The 18,102-nt window shown below is 53.1% G+C and overlaps 1 protein-coding gene across 4 annotated transcripts in view; it reads left to right on the forward strand.

Moving 5' to 3' along the window:
* Positions 1–18,102, forward strand: part of ALX4 (ALX homeobox 4) — a 47,419-nt gene extending 29,317 nt beyond the window's left edge. For all 4 annotated transcript variants that reach the window (XM_065064768.1, XM_065064766.1, XM_065064770.1 and 1 more), the window contains 3 exons: positions 2,281–2,591; positions 10,308–10,436; positions 12,558–18,102. In XM_065064768.1, the coding sequence (XP_064920840.1) occupies positions 2,281–2,591; positions 10,308–10,436; positions 12,558–12,881 (764 nt within the window). In that variant the 3' untranslated portion in view covers positions 12,882–18,102. The remainder of the gene's footprint in view (positions 1–2,280; positions 2,592–10,307; positions 10,437–12,557) is intronic.

Consider the following 18,102-nt stretch of genomic DNA (forward strand, 5'->3'; position numbering starts at 1 on the left):
AGGAGACCCACAGCCACTTGTCATCACAGGTGTTACATGCCACTGAGTCCCCAGCAGGATCCTGCTGGCATGGCAGTGGTCTTGATAACGAAGGGAACACCGCTGTTGATGGAAGCAGAAGGTGGTCAGGAAAGGACACCCCACCACAGCATCATTTGCACATGTCTAAGGGCACATATACCTGGTTTCACTCATAGCTGCTAAGCCTTAGAGAGGAATCAGCTCACTGCAGTGGTTAAATTGTCTACCTCCTGCTTCACCATACTGCTCTTGTATATCATGGCCCATTAATTATTAATTACTCAGGGCATTCAGACAGAAAGAGCCTCCCAGGCTGCTGTCAGACTCTCACGCTCCACTCTGCATTCACAGAATCACAGAATGTTAGGGATTGGAAGGGACCTCAAAAGATCATCTAATCTAGTCCCCCTGCCAGAGCAGGAACACCTAGATGAGGTTACACAGGAATGTGTCCAGGCGGGTTTTGAATGTCTCCAGAGAAGGAGACTCCACAACCTCCCTGGGCAGCCTGTTCCAGTGTTCTGTTACCCTCACTGAGAAGAAGTTTCTTCTCATATTTAAGTGGAAACTCCTGTGTTCCAGTCTTCACCCATTGCCCCTTGTCCTATCATTGGTTGTCACCGAGAAGAGCCTGGCTCCATCCTCATGACACTCACCCTTTACATATTTATAAACATTAATAAGGTCACCCCTCAGTCTCCTCCAAGCTAAAGAACCCCAGCTCCCTCAGCCTTTCCTCATAAGGGAGATGCTCCACTCTCTTAATCATCTTTGTGGCTCTGCACTAGACTCTCTCCAGCAGTTCCCTGTCCTTCTTGAACTGAGGGGCCCAGAACTGGACACAATATTCCAGGTGTGGTCTCACTAGGGCAGAGTAGATGGGGAGGTGCAGCCTCACCTGGAGCACTGTGTGCAGTTCTGGGAGCCACAGTATAAAAAAGATATTAAGCTACCGGAGAGTGTCCATAAGGGCTACAAAGTTGGTGAAGGGTTTGGAGGGCAAGTTGTATGAGGACCGGCTAAAGTCACTTGGTTTGTTCAGTGTGAAGAAGAGGAGACTAAGGGGAGACCTCATCACTGTCCACAGCTTCCTCACAAGGGGAGGAGGAGGGGCAGGCACTGATCTCTTCTCTTTAGTGACCAACGACGGAACCTGAGGGAATGGCAGGAAGATGTGCCAGGGGAGGTTGGACATTAGGAAAAGGTTCTTCACCCAGAGGGTGGTGGAGCACTGGAACAGGCTCCCCAGGGAGGTGTCATGGCCCCAAACCTGACAGTGTTCGAGAAGAGACTGGACAACACCCTCAGACACATGGTGTGATCTGTGGGGTTGTCATCTGCAGGGACAGGAGTTGGACTCGATTATCTTTGTGGGTCCCTTCCAACTCAGGACATTCTATGATTCTATGAGACTCTTCTCATGTCTCTGTGCCCTGCACACAGGCTGGGGCACAGGTGTCTCACACCAGCCTTTTCCATGGCACTAAGGACCATTCATAGCCTCTTTGCTGAAAGCAGTGCAAGTCCTCACAGAAGGCTGTTGGGGCGACCATGGGATGTCAGTCAGGAACACCTCTGCTGATACACCACCATTGCCTCGGGATGCACGACCAGAAAACAGACCCCACCGTGAGCCATGTGTGGCTGCTGTGTGCCTCTGGTTTCCTGCCATGTGATATTCAGCACAGACGGGCTGATGACTGGGGACCATTCTGAGTCCTGGGTTTGGGTCCCTTCATCCTCAGGGACCTCTCCTGTCACCAGGACTGAGGAACGTAGTGCTCCATGGGGTTCAGTCCCACTGTGGGTGGTGGGAGGGTAAAGGATGGTCTTGCTGGGCTCATGGAAGGAGACCAGAAGGAGCTGGCAGAGTTCATCCCAACCTCCCCCTCCCCAGCTGTGTTTGCATCCATGGACTGTGATGAGTCCCCCTGGCATAAAAGCCACCTCCTCCCTTGCATACAGACTGGCCAGGCACCCATGCCACCCCAAGCTGGGCTCCTGCATCCACTGAGGCCAAGGCCGGCAGCTTTTCTGTGCCCAGCCAGGGCAGTCCTCTCCTCCCAGCTCTGCCCAGGGTGTTGACAACCCCTCTGCCTGCATTTAGAGGCTGCTGCCCAACTGCCATGGCTAGCTTTAATTGGTTGAACCAATTAACTGGTCGAAAGATTTACATGTTTTCTTCTCTCTCTCTTTCCCCCTCCCCACCCTGCTCAAACCCTGCCCTTCTCTCTCCTCCCTGCCCTCCCACCCAAACAGGTAAGGAGAGCAGTTTGGGAGAGGCTGACTTGCAGTCAAGCTCCGACCCTCCGGGAATGGACAGCAGCTACCTCAGCGTGAAGGAAGCCGGGGTCAAAGTGCCTCAGGACAGGGCCAGCACGGACCTCCCCAGCCCCATGGACAAGGCTGACTCGGACAGCAACAAGGGCAAAAAGCGGAGGAACCGCACCACCTTCACAAGTTACCAGCTGGAGGAGTTGGAGAAGGTCTTCCAGAAGACCCACTACCCAGATGTATACGCCAGGGAGCAGCTAGCCATGAGGACAGACCTCACCGAGGCTCGCGTACAGGTAACAGGGGATGGCCTGGGGCTGGGCAAGTGGTGGGTGAGCTGCAACAAGCCTCTGTTCTCTGGGGAATGAAAACGTGGGCCAAACATGGGCAAATTTGTTGTCCCTTGCTGTGCCTGAGGTCACTTGCAGCTCCATCAGCACATGAAGGCACCCGAGCCTGACCAAGAGCCTACGCCACAGGCTGGCCAGCTGGCCAGCACACTGAGGGGCAGGACAAGATGGGGAGGTATGTCCATGTCTGACACTAGTGTCAAGCCCTTTATTTGGGCTGGTGTCCTGAGCTGCAGTGTTCACAGAGAGGCCTCTTGTTCTTTAGCTAGCAGGGCAGCAGGCAGGGAAGCCTCACTGTTACCCTAAACAAAGTTAATATAAAAACTACTTCAGGAGGCTCAGGAGGGAATAGGTTCGTTATTCTGAGTGGGAGCAACCTGTTCCACAGTATGGGTCCTTTCTGGCAAGAAGAGGATACAGAGGTGACCAGGACATTCAGTACTAGAGAGGATGAGATGATACAGGAGAGGCAGGTCTTGCTGCCTGCTTGGCTAAGCAGGTGCTGAGACTATATGAACACTGGTGATCTGGAGGAAAAAGGTGCTCCCACCATCTTGAGAGGAGCAGGAGAGTCAAACAGTCACACTGCCTCCACCCACACAGGTGCCAGCTCCCATTAACTAGCTCCCCTGAACTAACCTGGAGGTTCAGCAAAGCCAAACTCCAAGTTGAAGGAGTGAACAATTCTCTGAATTCTGCTCTTTCCTCTGAGTCAGGGTTAAATTAAAGGCCTGGCAGAGCTCAGAAGCATTTGCAAAGAGGAGCACCATCACTTGGAGCAGACATCTGCAGCTCACACCTTGATGGCCATCACAGGTCCTGCTGAGGCTTAGGCTCTCATGCTAATCCTGTGACTTTTGCTGCAGGCATTTATCAGCTCACCACCCCAGAATCTGCATTAGCATTGAGAATTGCTGGCATGTGGAGGCATCTGATTATCCTCTTGTACCAGGAAGACTTCCAGGTCCCAGGCAGTCCAGCTTTCCCTCCACTCTAACCTTTACAAGCAGTTGATGCAAACAGTTGAAGCAGTCAGGCCAGCATCCCTGCATAAGATAATTTTTCTTTCTACATTTACTTCCAGTTTTAACTAGCTGTCGGATTTTTCTGGTCTGCTTGGCTAACTTGGTTTGCAGGGCTGGTGTGCTCTTCTTCCCCACAGCTGTTTCTTTTCAGTCCAGACACGGCTGCTTTTCAGTAGAAAGCAGCGTGATTCCCGTTGGTCCTGCACGTAGCATGCTCAGCACTGCGGGATGGGCAAAAGAAGGCAGCACTACAAACGTCATCTCTTTACTTCTGCCGCTGGATGCAACCTTTGATTTCCCAGGGACACATCACAAGTGCTGATGGGGTCTCCTGGGAGGCCAGCCACAGCATCGTGTTACCGACCCACACAGTGCATGAAATTCCTCATGCTCAGGAATGAGAATGAGGTGCTGGAGAGTGGCAAGCTCCTCCTGCCCGCCTCTGAGCCAGGCTGTGCAGCTAGCACAACCCAGCTAGCCTCAGAGCTGGCGAGCAGAGCCAGGGCAGGCAAGGCAGATGCAATCCACGAGTTTATTACATATGACCCACAAACTCAAGGGTTTTTTCCCCACTTTACCACTGGATAACACTGCGGTCGAGGGCAGAAGTACCTCCCCAGACAGTCAGGAGGAAATCTGGTGGAGGAAGGGGGCATTTCACCGTGCCTTGAGACAGGTGCCCCAGCAGCCCACCGCCACGGGAAGAGAGAACAGCCTCTCTCCTCTAGTGACTGCCAGCTCACACTTCTCACTTGGGATGGCGATGACAGGGCTCGTGTAATAGAGCAGCTGAAGGACTTGTCTAAGTGGCCTGACCACTTGAGTGCTTACCCTGGGCTGCAAGGGGTGAGCACCCGCATTTCACTCATTTCCACAGCCTCGATGGGAAGGACCCCGTCCCTTGGGCTGCGGGGCGGCACTCAGCCACCGCCTCATGATGAAGGGCTGTTGTACCATCGGTAGGAATGCAGACTCTGTCACTGGGGAGCCAGAACCTGCAGGCATGTGCTGAGTGCTGTGGGTGCTGGTTGAGCAGGCTCAGGAGTACCCCAGGTCCCAGGTATTTCATGTGGGTTATCAGGGTGCTGGGGCTGCTGGCTAGTGAGCTGCTCAGCCTTGTCACAGCAGTGGCAGTCCCCAGGTGACACAGGGACATAGCCTGGGGTGGCACAGGGCTCTTCTTCTGATGTGACATGGCTGTGCTTCCCACAAGGGAGGCTTTTGGGGCTGGGGCCTTAGTGAATCACCCTAGCAGTTGTCTCCAGCTCTGGGTTGTATCATATTTTGTTTAGGCTTTGATTTGTTCTCCTAACCCTCTTGGCAGCTCTGCTCTGCCGAGACATCCTCCTGGTAGCACTGCAGCACTGAGAGACATCAGCTTACAGCCGAAGAGGGGGCACAGGGCAGCAGACCAGGAGAAGCAAACACCCACTGCAAGGACCAAGGGCTCAACCAGGGCCAAGGCAAAGGGTGGAAATCACAAATAAGCCATGAGTCCCTTACTTCTTTCCTCCTGAAAGCCAAGTAGCTGCTATGTACTCAGATGCCCTCCACCAAGCTGGCAGGGGCTTTGGCTGCTGTGGGGTGTCTGGGCACACACCTACTGCAGTCCCGTGGGCTTTGAGGAGAGCTCAGCCGTCCCTCTCCCAAGGAAGGTAAGGTCTTCTAAGGAATAGCAAATGTCCTGATAACTTCATGGAGACCAGCTTCAGCTGCCTGCAAGGCTGAGCTAAGCAAAGCCAAGCGGCAGGAAGGCGAGGCACCCCACAGGTTTGAGGTGTGATGCTCAGTCCCACGGCTGAGCCAGCTTTTGGCTGGAGGTCATCCCCTCTGGCCAGGCTTGGCTCCTTGGGGAGCGCAGCCAGCCACCACGCTGCAGGCAGAAGCAGATGTGGAGCCCAGACAAGCACAGGGCAGCTCAGGTTTTTTCTATCCCTTTCCCAAGCTCACGCTTCATTAGTGAAATAGCTGCTGGAGGTCTCGGTGCCTGGAGAAGAGCTCATGCCAGCAGCAGTCTTGGGGTGGGCCATGCTGTTTGCAGAATGGTGGCATCCCGCAGCCTAGCCCCTCTCCTCACTGCCTTGGTTTCCAGCTGTCAGTGCTGGTGTCCAAAAATGTCAAAGCTAATTCCCCCTGCAATGCAATGCAATATTTTCCCTGCCTGCCCCTGACAACCTGGCCCCTTGCTGCCATGCGCTATTAAACTACCGCATGTCCCCGCTTTCCAAAGTGGGAGCCGTGTGTAAGCCCTGTGCAGAGGCAGAGCCGCCCCACCAGGAAGAGGCTGCTAGGGCTCAGAAACAAACCTGCAAGGGTGCACAGTGGGCACTGTTTTCATGCAAGTCCCACACAGCATGCACATCCCATTCCTTTCTCCTCCTCTTCCATGTTTGGGGCTGCAGAGCCCCAGAAGGAGCTCCTGCTCTGTACAAGCAACTGCCCGGGGTTCTTCTAGCCCATCCAGGACTGCAGCAGACGTCTGAGGCAGTGGCACTAGAGAAACATGGTAGACACACACACGTATTCACACATGGCTTCTTCCCCTTGCATGCAGACACACACATACACATCCCCAAGCCCATGCTAGCACAGCCCCAGCTGCTATTCTCTCTTGGGCTGTATCTCTGCCTCCTGGCCTGCCCTGTGGCACAGCAGAAAGAGATGGTGCTGGAAGGAGGCTTTGCAGCCAGGGAATATAACCCCTCAGCCAGCCCCCCTCAGAGCCAGCCTTATGATTGCTGGGACTGTTAATGAAATGTTTTTGGTGGTGACCCTCTGATGCAGCGGGGGCTTGAAAGTGAGAGGGAAATGTCAAACTCTGCTGTAGCAAAATCACCGCCTTGGAAAAAAAAAAGAAGATAAAAAAAGCAAGCAAAGCAAGAAGTAATATATCTTGATCCTTTTTCCCCCATAAAACCCTGGGAGGCTGGTGGAAGGAGCGGAAAGACTGAGCTAAGCCTGCAGGAAATTAAACATGAAATGAAAACAAGCTCAAGTTATTCAATTCTCTCATCCCAGGCTCCAATTTCCCATTCCAGGCCACTGATAAAATGGTGTCCAGTTTCAGTGCTCAAGGATGAAATCTGGCTCTGTTCATGCAGGCTGGAAAGCAAAAGGCTGGTGGCCATCTCTGGGAAGAGAGGAGACAGCCTGGCCTGAAAAAGAGGGATGGGGTCCTAGAGACAGATACACAGACAGGAGCTGAGGAGAGGCAGGAGGGCAGCGGGGCCAAGGGGACAGGGACTGGCAAAACAGATGCTGCCAGGTGAGAGCATGAGCATGTGAGGCTTGAATGTGGTGGGCAGCTCTTGCCTGCTGCTGGGCAGTGATGCAGAGAGGGGTGCTTGAGCACAGGGCAAGGGGTGCCGGGGTGGTCCCAGCCCCATGGCTGCCACCAGCCCACTGTCACACATGCAGAGGCCAGCCTCATCCTCATCGCTGTACTGTGGCAGGTAGGAGAGAGAGGAAAATGCCTTTTTCTTTAAGTTGGAGGAAGGACAAATGCCACAATGCAGTCTTCGGCCATCCAGCCATAGCCAGAGGGGCCTGGGTGAGGTCCTGGCTCAGCCCATCCACCCATGCTCTGTGCAGAGCATGTGGAACTTGGTAGCAGGGGCAGCACCAGCCGGGTGCCAGGGTGGTGACAGCAAGACAGCGACTGGGAACCTCCTGCTTTCTTCATCTAAGGCCATTCCCAGCCTCTTCATCCCTTGCAGCACATCAGCTGTGTATGCATATGGATTTAGGTACCAGCATATGGCTGAATGTTTATGAAGACATGAAACATTTTCTGTTCTGTAGATTTTTATAGGGCTGATTTGGTACATCAGGGCTTATCAAAGCATTGTCTGCAGGAGTCAGATGCATGACACTACCCTACACTCCCACTCTGATCGGTAACACTGAGATGCAGCCCATGATGACTGCTTATCCCTGCATGAAGTACCCACTCCTGACCCCAGAGGACACTCTGCACTGACTGCTGCAACCTCCCCTGCCACATCCCCATCCCATAGCAGCTCCTCTTGACTAAAGGTGACAGATAATGAAAAGAAAATGGACTTTGGTTTGGTTTTAGATTTGCTGTTTAAAAACAGATGTGTTCTCAGATTGAGGAAGCCAGGAAATACTTAGGTTGAGTTGCTTTTTCCTGACATTTTCACCTATACATTGCCCTGCCTGCCCTGTTCTCCCTGGAGCACTGTGGAGGCCTGGAGAAACCGTGCTGCAAGATACTAAGCAGCCTAAAAGCACTTGGACCAGAGGAGAAAGGAGAAATTTAAACAAGGTCCAAACCTTGTTGCAAGTGTTTTGGAGCAGTGGCTCACTGCCAGCCCTTGGAGCATCTCCAGTGCCCCCAGCACCAGAGCTTGGACAGAAGACACTCTTCAACCTCGTGCGATGGTTTGCCACAATTTCCAAGCCCACCAGTGGGGATTGCAATTTGGGAATTGCCAGCTTACACCTTTTTGCTCTGCCGGCACCAGTTCAACATGTAAATGAGGAACAGCAGAGGAAAAGCCCGTGCTGGAGACCCTGCTCCACCTCAGCTGGTCCCGGCAAACCTGCCGGTGGCTCCATCAGGTGGAGGGAAGCCGAGCGCACAAACCATGCACTGGCGGTTTCAGAGGTCACACCGCAGAGCCGGGCAGTGCCATGGGGGCCTCTGCTTGGCCACCCCACCACTGGGTGGGTGCCCTGGGAAGGATGCGCAGGAGGGCTCCCCCACATGACAGCGCAGGTGTGGGGTTGGCCTGGCCAGCCTGTGCCTTGGCCAGGCAAGGGAATGGCCGCATATGCCTGGCATATGTTTGTCCCAGCCTCATGCACAGCCAGTGCTCTGCTCCCTACCTGCTCTCCACCCCTCTGTGCACAGCAGGGCCTCCTCCGCCAAGGAGGAACTGGGTCACCACCGCTAACTTTGAATCTGCAGATCAAAGCAGCGTGATCTGGGCCAGCCTTAGGACTGGCCTGCAGCTGGGCTGGAGCGGCTGTGCCAAGAAGAGGTAGAAAAAAAAAAGCAGACAGATGCCTCGGGCATCAAACCTGCTCCAGTAGGATGTCCTTCATGTGCAGTGTGTGCTCAGCTGGGATAACATTAGGACCTTTTTGCTGGTGCTTTATGCACCCACTGAAAATCCTCACAGAGTTTTTGATTCGGGGTGGGGGTGTTAAATGAGGCTGCTACTTTGGATATGGTTAGTTTGGCTGGCTTGTGGATGGCTGATGTCAGGGTCACTGCCGTGACAGTGCTGTAGGGTATTGTACCCTACACCATCCACAGCTCACATGAGGAGGAAATGCCCAGGAGCTGCACCATCCACTTCTCGCACCACACAGACCCCAGTGCCTGGCCAGACCCTCAGCTGTCTGCTCGTACCGTGGGGACTATGGTGGAGAACTGTGAGAGACCAGCATGAGGCCGCCTGTGCAGTGGGGAGGGGAAACTGAGGCAGGAGAGCTTGAAACAAGTCTTTCAGCACAAGTAAGAAGGTCAGCTCAGACCAAAAACTACAGACTGTCAGGCTTGTCTCCCTGTGGCAGCTTCTAGGTGTACTGACACAGGCTGCAAATGCCACCACTCTCCTGCCCCCCCAAAAAGCCAGCCTACCGCCCTCCCCTCTGCCAAAAGCCCAGCTCGCTGAAGACGTGAGCTGGTGAAACTGAAACCAGTGTCTGTTTTCCTCAGCTGCCTGGGAAGCAGTGGAGGGGCCCCGCGGCTGGGCACAGGCAGTGCCAAGCTGCTCCCTAGCAGTGCCCCGGCCCCCCCACCCCCCCCGCCCACAAGTCACCGTGTAAAACTTGAAGCAGAACCGAGCAGCTCTTGGACTGCTGCTTTCATGCACTGGCGTGACCTGCACAACCCAGCCCCTGGTGATCGCCTGCATCTCTCAGTGCCTTCAAAGCGGCTCTTGATTGATGTGTTTCCCTGACTCACAAGTTTCATGAGGCTTTGAAGACACTGGGCCAGGCTCTGATCTCTCTTATGCTGATGCAAATCAGGAGCAATGGTGCTGACAACAGTGCAATAATCCACACTGATGTCAAGCCAGTAAAAATAAGGGCAGAAACAGTGTTTCGGTCTTTCCTTTGCCTTGAAGGGATCTCAGCAGCATTGTGAAGCAGAGATCTGCAAACCCTGCAAAGAAAACTTGGTAAAGCGAAGGACATGTAACTCTGTAAAGGGCACTTGCCCTTTCCTGCAGCTAAGAAAGGAAGGGGTGTTACACATTTTATTTTTTTAAACAGTTAAGAAAAATAAGACGGAGAGTTGAGTAAGAAGTGCCAGCTCCCAGCCAATGACATCATCACGGCCAGGATCAGGCCTGGGGAAAGCCCCAGCACCACTGGTTTCAGTCTGGCAGCAGCACACTCAGATGTATTTGCACTTTTCAGCTGAGACTGGAGAGCTGTGGCAGTGCCTGGGTAACACTGATCTATGGGGTTATCCCAGGGCAAACCAGGCTGCAGAAAGCAAGAGCGGTGACTGTCCCCAGACACCAGAATCTGGGCATCACCTTTTGCCCAGGGTGCTCCCAGTCTGGGAGTGCAGGCTGGCCCTGGTGGGCACCCAGCCCTGGTGGGCTCCCAGCCACCACCGCCTCCCCTATTCACAGCCCATCACCCTCTCCCCCAGGTGTGGTTTCAGAACCGGCGAGCAAAATGGCGCAAGCGGGAGCGGTTTGGCCAGATGCAGCAGGTCCGGACCCACTTCTCCACCGCCTACGAGCTGCCCCTGCTCACCCGTGCTGAGAACTATGCCCAGGTGAGTGCGTTCCCCCGCTCCGGTCTGTCCGTCCCTATGCCTGCTGGACACACCACCTCTGCTCCCAGCCCCCTCAAACTGATGCTTCACTTCTCAGGTTCATCCACCTGCCTTCAGGCAGGACTGTGAGAGTGCTGGGGCTGGTGTTATATTACCAAATCCTGAAGGACCAGGAATTACTTAGCTGGAGCCCAGCTCCCTCATGCCCTGGCCCAATGCAGCCATCTCTAAAGCAGGGACCAAGACCAGCCCTGTGGGACACAGTGCTGGACACACCTCTGGGCACAGGTCATCCTGCTCAGCACATCCTATTACAGTGTCCTTCTCCCATCACGTGTGCTGCTGCCCACTAACTTCCCACTGATTTGGAAAAGTTCCTGAAGACTATTTGAGGCCCTGAAAACAGCAGTTCCCAGGAAGCCTTCCTGTTGCCATGCCTAGGTTTCCATGCCCCTTCTTTAGGTAGCTGAACAAAAGCATTTTTCGCCTGGCTAAATCCCACAGCCATCTCCCAGTGATGGACTGTGGTACTCAGAGTGTACTCGGTGACGTACGGGATGCTTCCCAGGGGTCTCATGGGTTTGTGCTCCAAAGGAAGAATGGGAGAAGCCCTGGTAGGGTATCTAGGGCTCCTCCCAAGGACCGTCAAGATTGTTCCTGCCTTGGCCCCGGAGGCAGGTGACACAGCTCCCTCTCTCCTTAACCTCCTGCCCTAGGAAACCTGTCACCACAGTAGCCTCCTAAGCAGTGGGCCAGCCCCATTTTCACAACACTGCCTTCAGATGCTGCCAGGGTGGATGAGTATTCATTAGTTCAAGGGCTAGGCTGTGCTGCCACAAAGCTCTCCCTCTGTCCTGCTGATTCCTCTTCCTGCCACCCAGAATTTGCTCAAGGGTGCAGTTTTGAAGGCATGATGCTCTGAACCTGACTAGTCCTCACAGTTCTGCTGGGAGTTCTCCCCCCGCAGTGCCCCGGCTGTCAACTACCTCCCCAGCCAGGGCCGCACCAAAGCTCCCCGCAGCCAAGCCAAGAGTGTTTGACCTCTCTCCTGCTTGGCATCACCCCCGAAATGAACAAGAAGCCCTTATGAAACAGCTGAGAGATGCCAAAGCAGCTTTTCAAGCAGAGGACACTCTCAGCAGCCTTTTCAGCACTCTCTTCTCTTGTCTTTTGTAACTTAGACTGCTCCCTCCCTCCATACTGCCCTTTGCTCCCAGCCCCAGAGATTGAAAAAATCAAAAGCATTTACAGGAGGTAAGAGATCAGAGAGGCCCAAGGGTGAGTGGTGCAGCGAGCCGGCAGGATGAAGAGCCCTTTGCTCTTCCTGCTTTCATCCTGCATGCCTATCCCCCCACTGCAGCACACCTACTTTCACTGGCAAATACTGAGCCCTCCTCTCTCCTTCTGCGATATCATTTAATGATTGACACTGCAGGAGACCAGAGCCCAGCACGAGGTGGCTCTGCTCTGCAGCAGGGAGGGCGATGCTTCCTTGTTCCTCAACAGGCAATGGGCAACGAGCACTGCTGGGGAGAGGGGCAGGGAACCTGCCTGTGCTGGGAACCGTGGGCAGCTCAGCTCCAACAGGAACATTGCTCTGCTGCAAGAAGTCTCTTGCCGGGGCAAGCAACCATGAGCTGGAGCAGGAGGATGGAATGGTGGTCTCACAGCATCTCTTTCTGCCTGATCCTCCTCTAGTGTGTAGCCCACAGAAACACTGTGGATGACACCAGGTTTCCAGTGCTAAGAGCTCCAGAAAGTGCCAGAAGTACAAAAGGAAAAAAAAAAAGCAAGCTGAGAGAAGGGGAATGAATAAACAGAGAAACAACACGGCAGAACAGGGGCACAGTCCTGCTCCCCTGTTCGTCTCCAGCACTCCTTCCCCTATTAGGGCTGGCATACAGATTTTGAAGGGCACCCACTGGATCTGGGGGGCTGCTGATGCTGCTGCTGGTGGGGACCAGGATACTGCACCCCGCAGGGCACCAGCTGCCCCTGGCATGCAGGGCTGCCTTGCAGGGTGCTGGCAGGGGCTGGGGCCGGACACGCTCTCTCTGCTCCAGCCTGCCACTGGCTGCATCCCACACAGGGCAGCCCTGACACTTCTTTTCCCATCTCCAGATCCAGAACCCCTCCTGGATCGGCAACAATGGCGCTGCCTCCCCTGTGCCTGCCTGCGTTGTCCCCTGCGAGACAGTGCCCTCCTGCATGTCCCCCCATGGTCACCCCCACACAGCCGGTGGCGTCTCTGAGTTCCTTGGCGTCTCCGGCCCCGGCAGCCACGTGGGACAGACTCACATGGGTGGCCTCTTTGGCACAGCTGGGATGAGCTCTGGCCTCAATGGCTATGAGCTGAACAGCGAGCCGGACCGCAAGACCTCCAGCATCGCTGCCCTGAGGATGAAAGCAAAGGAGCACAGTGCCGCAATCTCTTGGGCGACATGACAGGGCTGCAGCCCAGCGCCCACAAGACATGAAGAGAGCACATGGGGACAGCCGAATAAATCCATCCGCTTGGACTCCAGACAGCAGTTGCCTCCTCGAGGATTTGAATGCAGCACTTTTAGCTACCCTAGGTATATAAAGTACATATGTTAATGTAAGTGAAGTGTTTCCAGCATGAAAACGGCAGCTCCTGGCTTCCTGGGATTCAGGTGGGGAGAGGGAGGCTGTGGAGCAGCACCTCTTTCAGTGAGATCTGGGTTGGGATGTGTCCCCTCTTACCACCACCTCCCTAGTAACCTGGGCATTTTTTCTCCCTGCTCCTTTCTCTGACACCAGATTTGCCTTTCCAAAGAGCAAGAGCCCACTGGCATTTCAGCAGCTTCCCCCATCCCATCACACCCCATACACACACACACAACTTCCCCCCCTATTTTGTCAACAGTGTTGCTCAGATCTGTTCTGCCCTGAGCAGGGGACTGGATGGGGACTCTGGCACCAGCAAAGAGGCACTTCTCAGGCTGCTCCTGTCCTCCTATCAGAAGCCACAACTTCCCACAGCTGAACAAGGAACAGGGCTGGGAAGATACCTGTGGGTAGAAAGAAGGCAACATTATCTCATCTCCTTCTACCCTGCTTTCTCTCCATCTTGCAGCCTAAGATGAAGCACAGAGCCGTAGAGGCCTGTGAAGGGGACACCTCTCTTCCCAACATGACTCGGTGACACCATGCTGGGAGTCTTTGCCAGCTCTTTGGTCACCTTGGCTGAAGGTACATCCCAGCAGATGATAGCTTCTCAGTATGGATGGCTGCCCCAGGAGCACCTGGCATTTGCTTTGCCATGGTTGTGGTCAATATTGAGGCCCACGTGCAAAGTGAGGCAGCAAAATGTTTCCTCTGGCTTTTACTGTGTCAGGAACTACTATCCTCAGTTTAGAGACAGCCAGCTATGGGAGGGGACTACAGCTGCTGTGTGAATCCACAGGTCCCCAAAGGGACTGCTCTGAGAAACAGGTCAAGTGGTAGCACACAGACATGGTTGTGTGAGGCCATTGAACTGCTCATACACCTCCTGGGGTCAGATACGTGCAATGACAGGCCCTCCCTGCAGCCCTTGACCAGAGCCCCACTGCACGAAGCTGCTGGGGGCATCTCTGTGCAGTGCAGGGAGCAGGCTGAGAAGGGACCCAAGGCTGGATGAGGTGATGCTTCCTCATCTTCAGCCGCCTCAGATCCTCTTCACCTTGCAGAGGAAGCAGGAGAACTTGCCTGGTTTATCTGAACTAATATGCATCCTCCAGTTTTCCCTTCCAGTGCTCTTACCTGCACAGTGCTGTTAGGTAAGAACTCCTTCAAAAGATTAAATATTTTCCAAGCTTTGGAACATCCTTTCACCCTACTGAATTATCAACAGGGAGAAGCCAAAGGTCAGCTGAGCACTATCAACCACATGTCAGGTTCCACTTGAGCCGGGGCAGCCATCTCTGAGTTTCACAAGGGAACTACAGGATTTTACTACCAGAAAAATTTGTATGTCACCCTGCAATCCCTCCTCATGCTCAGTGTTAGGGGAACTTGTAGTTCAAGGCCCAGGAATTTTTAATGGTCTTTGAAAAGGCTCCAAATAAGCTATAACCAAATGTCAGGTTTCAGGTTAACAAGGTATACAAGTATTTCCACAGTGCCTAGACTGCCATACACTACATAGATCAGCAGTGTCAAACTTATTTTCACTGGGGGCCACATCAGCCTCACGGTTGCCTTCAAAGGGCTGAATGTAATTTTAGGACTCCATAAACGTAACTACTCCTACACCCTGACACCCCTGACATATATGATACATCATTGCTAGATCATATGTAATATGTATTTACTGGAATAAGAAAAGACCAGCAGTACTGTCTGTTTTCTGTCCTCAGAAATGTGAAGAGATGCCTTCCTTGGTAGCCACAGGGAACCAGCTCACATCTAACCCCACCGTGGCTATGACCAGGGCCTCTACCATCATAAGCAGCCAGTACTTATGTCCCAGCCTAATCATTCAGCCGAGCAATCGGGTATGATGGCTTAGGTGCTGAAAGTGATGCTGATCACTGACCCAGATAGGATCACACTGGCCAGTTAGAGGTGTCCATCACCTGCACCGGGCACCCAGAAACCACTGGGGGTCTCGGGCCACCCAGGCACCAGTGGCAGGAGGCAGTTTCTCCAGCGGATTTTGTTCAGGCAGCTGAGTGCAGTGCCAAGAGCATCTTCCCAGGTACATCGGGGAGCATGACATGTCCCACAGTCAGCAGGCAATCCTGTGAAGGGCCACTGTCCGAACAGCCCAGTAACATTACTGACATGACAAATTATTATAGCACCAGGCAGAGCTGGGGAGCGAGCAGGCACGTGGGGATGGGTCCCGTGTGGCCTGCAGGTATCGAAGACAGGGAGGTCGTAGCCATTCAAGAGGTTAGCTGCATTCCCTACTAAAGTTAAAGGGTAGCTTTTCCTCATGGACTTACACGGGGCCAGGATTTCACCTGAGCTGTTTAACAGCCCAGAGAATTAAGTGCTGTATCCCTTGTCTTGTTAGAGAGAGGAGAGGCTCCTGGCAGCAGACTCGGCATTCACAGAGGCTTGGCGTCTGCTTTCTCTCACCCTAAAATCCATGTGCAAAGCACATGTTGGACTCACTCAACCTATTTTAAACACCACCATGTATGCCCGGCCCTGAGTCTGCCTGAAAGCATCACAAGGTGAGGGGGGATGTCGTTCTCTGGGGTCCCCGGCTGCTGGGCTTCCCTCCCGCTGCTCACCGGGCTCTGCCTTGCTTCACTGGGCACTGCCGCCACACCAGCACAGCCCCTGGCGCCCACACCTGCGGGTCACGCCGCAAGGCATTCCTCTCAAAAGCCTCCGAAGGCAGCCATTCAGGCAGTTTTTAGGACACGTGCATCTGTATTTACACATATTTTTAAATTAATTTAAAAGTTTTTTAAAACTAGCTGTTAAATTAACAAGAAAAGCTGTGTAAATATATATATACTTTTATATATATATGTATCTTAATCTAGCCAACCTGCGGCTACTGCATTTTTTAAGGGTCACAGGGTCAGTGTTGTTCTTGCAATCTCAAGTTACCACAACGATGCCTTTTTTAATCATTATTAATACCTTTCAACTCTATTTATGACTTTCTTCTCTATTTATTTTTTAATTAGTATGTTACCCTTGTCCATACATTGAGTTATGATTCTCTGGCTTGGACTTGCCTTCGAAGCTGCAAGCTTCATCCCCAGCTACTGCCAAAATGTCTCACCAGGCCTGGCTGCCCAGACACCTGCCATGTTAGTGCCCACGGTGGCATCTTCTGTGGGTGCAGCACCCAACCAGCTGGGCTCTCCCAGCCTCTCTCTGGCCTCACAAAGGCAGCAAAACACTCCTCCAGAGCAGTCCCGGCCCTGGCTGTGAAGCAGGTACCCCATGAGGGGGCTGCCTTGCATTGCCCATGGTTACAAACACCACAGAGATGTCCCAGAGCTTTGAGACTAGGAGGAGGCAAATGGTGAGAGCAGCACAGGTTCCTGGCGCTGGCTTGTGGGTGGTTGGGTGCCACTCACTGCTGAGTACTCAGAGGCACTTCTTGCTTACAAGCAGTAGTTAGTGCTTTGGTAGCTACTGCAAACCAGTGGTGAACAAGCCTCGGGGTTTGCTGGGCTCTGAGGTGTCCAAACTCTAAGGGCTGCTGTGCCTGAAGAAGCTCATGGAGAGAAGCAAGATGGGGTCCAGGTTACCACTCCAGGACGTTACCCACCACCAGCCCTGCCGCCCCCACACTCCTCACAGGTTTGCGAGCCAGAAGCAGGGCTCCAGCTGCCTCCTCATGAACATGCTACTCAGTTCAGGTCTCATGGCCGTAGCACCTACCTTGGTGGAGCCCAGGGAAAGATAAACAAGACAGCGAGGTGAAGGAGAACCAGCGTCCCTCTCATCTAGGGCTCACAGCAGCGTGTGAGCAAGCGTGACTCCCTGTCAGAGTGTGCATCCCTGCCAGAGCACACCTGGCCGGAGCCGTGAGCGTGGGCAGGGTGTAGGGGAAGGCCATGTGTAGGGACGGCGCGTCACACATGAGGTCGCAGAGCTGCAGCATGTGTGACTTCACCTGCCCCACCAGCCGCGGGGCTGCAGAGCCCACGCAGGCCGGGGATCCCGCCCTGCTGCCTGGTAGGTTTCTCTGTCAGAGTGGGTGTTTTGGGGTGGGGAGGTGCATTTCCAGGCTTCACAGAGTACACCCAGGCCAGGCAGCATGTTGTAAAACACTCTCCAAACAAAGACAAAAAGGTAGTTTCCTGGAAAAGGTTTAAAAAATAATCAAGCAGAGGCAGAGCCCTGTGTTTATTTTGCTGCTCTGACTGACACAGCAAAAAGCAAACAGACCAAAGGAGAAATTAAACCCAAATGGGAAGGGGACGGAATTGGATGGAAACTCATTCAGCCCTTTGCAGCTTCCTGGAGGGAGCTGGGAGCAGGCGATGGAGCAGCCTTGCACCCCTCAACTCTTTGCTGGTAACATGGACCCCACTCCCCCACATAGCTAGGTAGGTAGGTAGAGCTAGGACTTTTATACTACTGATTTTGAAGGACAGTTTTCAATGTATAATAATATATCGGTTTAGGTGTGCAGTGTTTGAAAGAGAGACTGGGAGAAAGACAGAAAACAAACCTCAATCAATATTATGATGTTTTTTGTTGTAAAATATTGTAACCTTGTATAAACGCAAACTTTTTTTTTTCTTTAGCTTAATGGCCTGGGGTAGAACATATTAAAAACAAGTTTTTTAAAGTTCAGGTAAAAATTTTAAAAATCATTTAAAATGTTGCCATATGAGGTTTGTGCCATGCAATGTTATTGCCTATGCAGCCATGTATTACCAGTTCATTACAGTGGAATATTAAAAAAGAGCAAAGAGTCTTGCAGCTTGGTTCTTTTTACCTTTTTTGTTTTGTTTTGTTTTAAAGTAAGTTATTGCACTTGCAGCTTTTTTTTGTTTTGGTTTGTTTTTTGGGGGGAGAGGTGCTAAGGACTGGCATTTCTGGGCACCAGTTTTTATGTTTGCAGTTTTCGACGGGCAGCATGGCTGGGAAGGACCCTGCTTCCCAGCTGAGGAGGCACAAGCACTGTTGTTGTTGGTTTGGTTTGCAATAAACTCTTTCTCTTCTCTCCTCTCAACTACAA

The sequence above is a fragment of the Columba livia genome, chromosome 5 (genome assembly GCF_036013475.1).
Source record: "Columba livia isolate bColLiv1 breed racing homer chromosome 5, bColLiv1.pat.W.v2, whole genome shotgun sequence".
In the NCBI taxonomy this organism is placed as follows: domain Eukaryota; kingdom Metazoa; phylum Chordata; class Aves; order Columbiformes; family Columbidae; genus Columba; species Columba livia.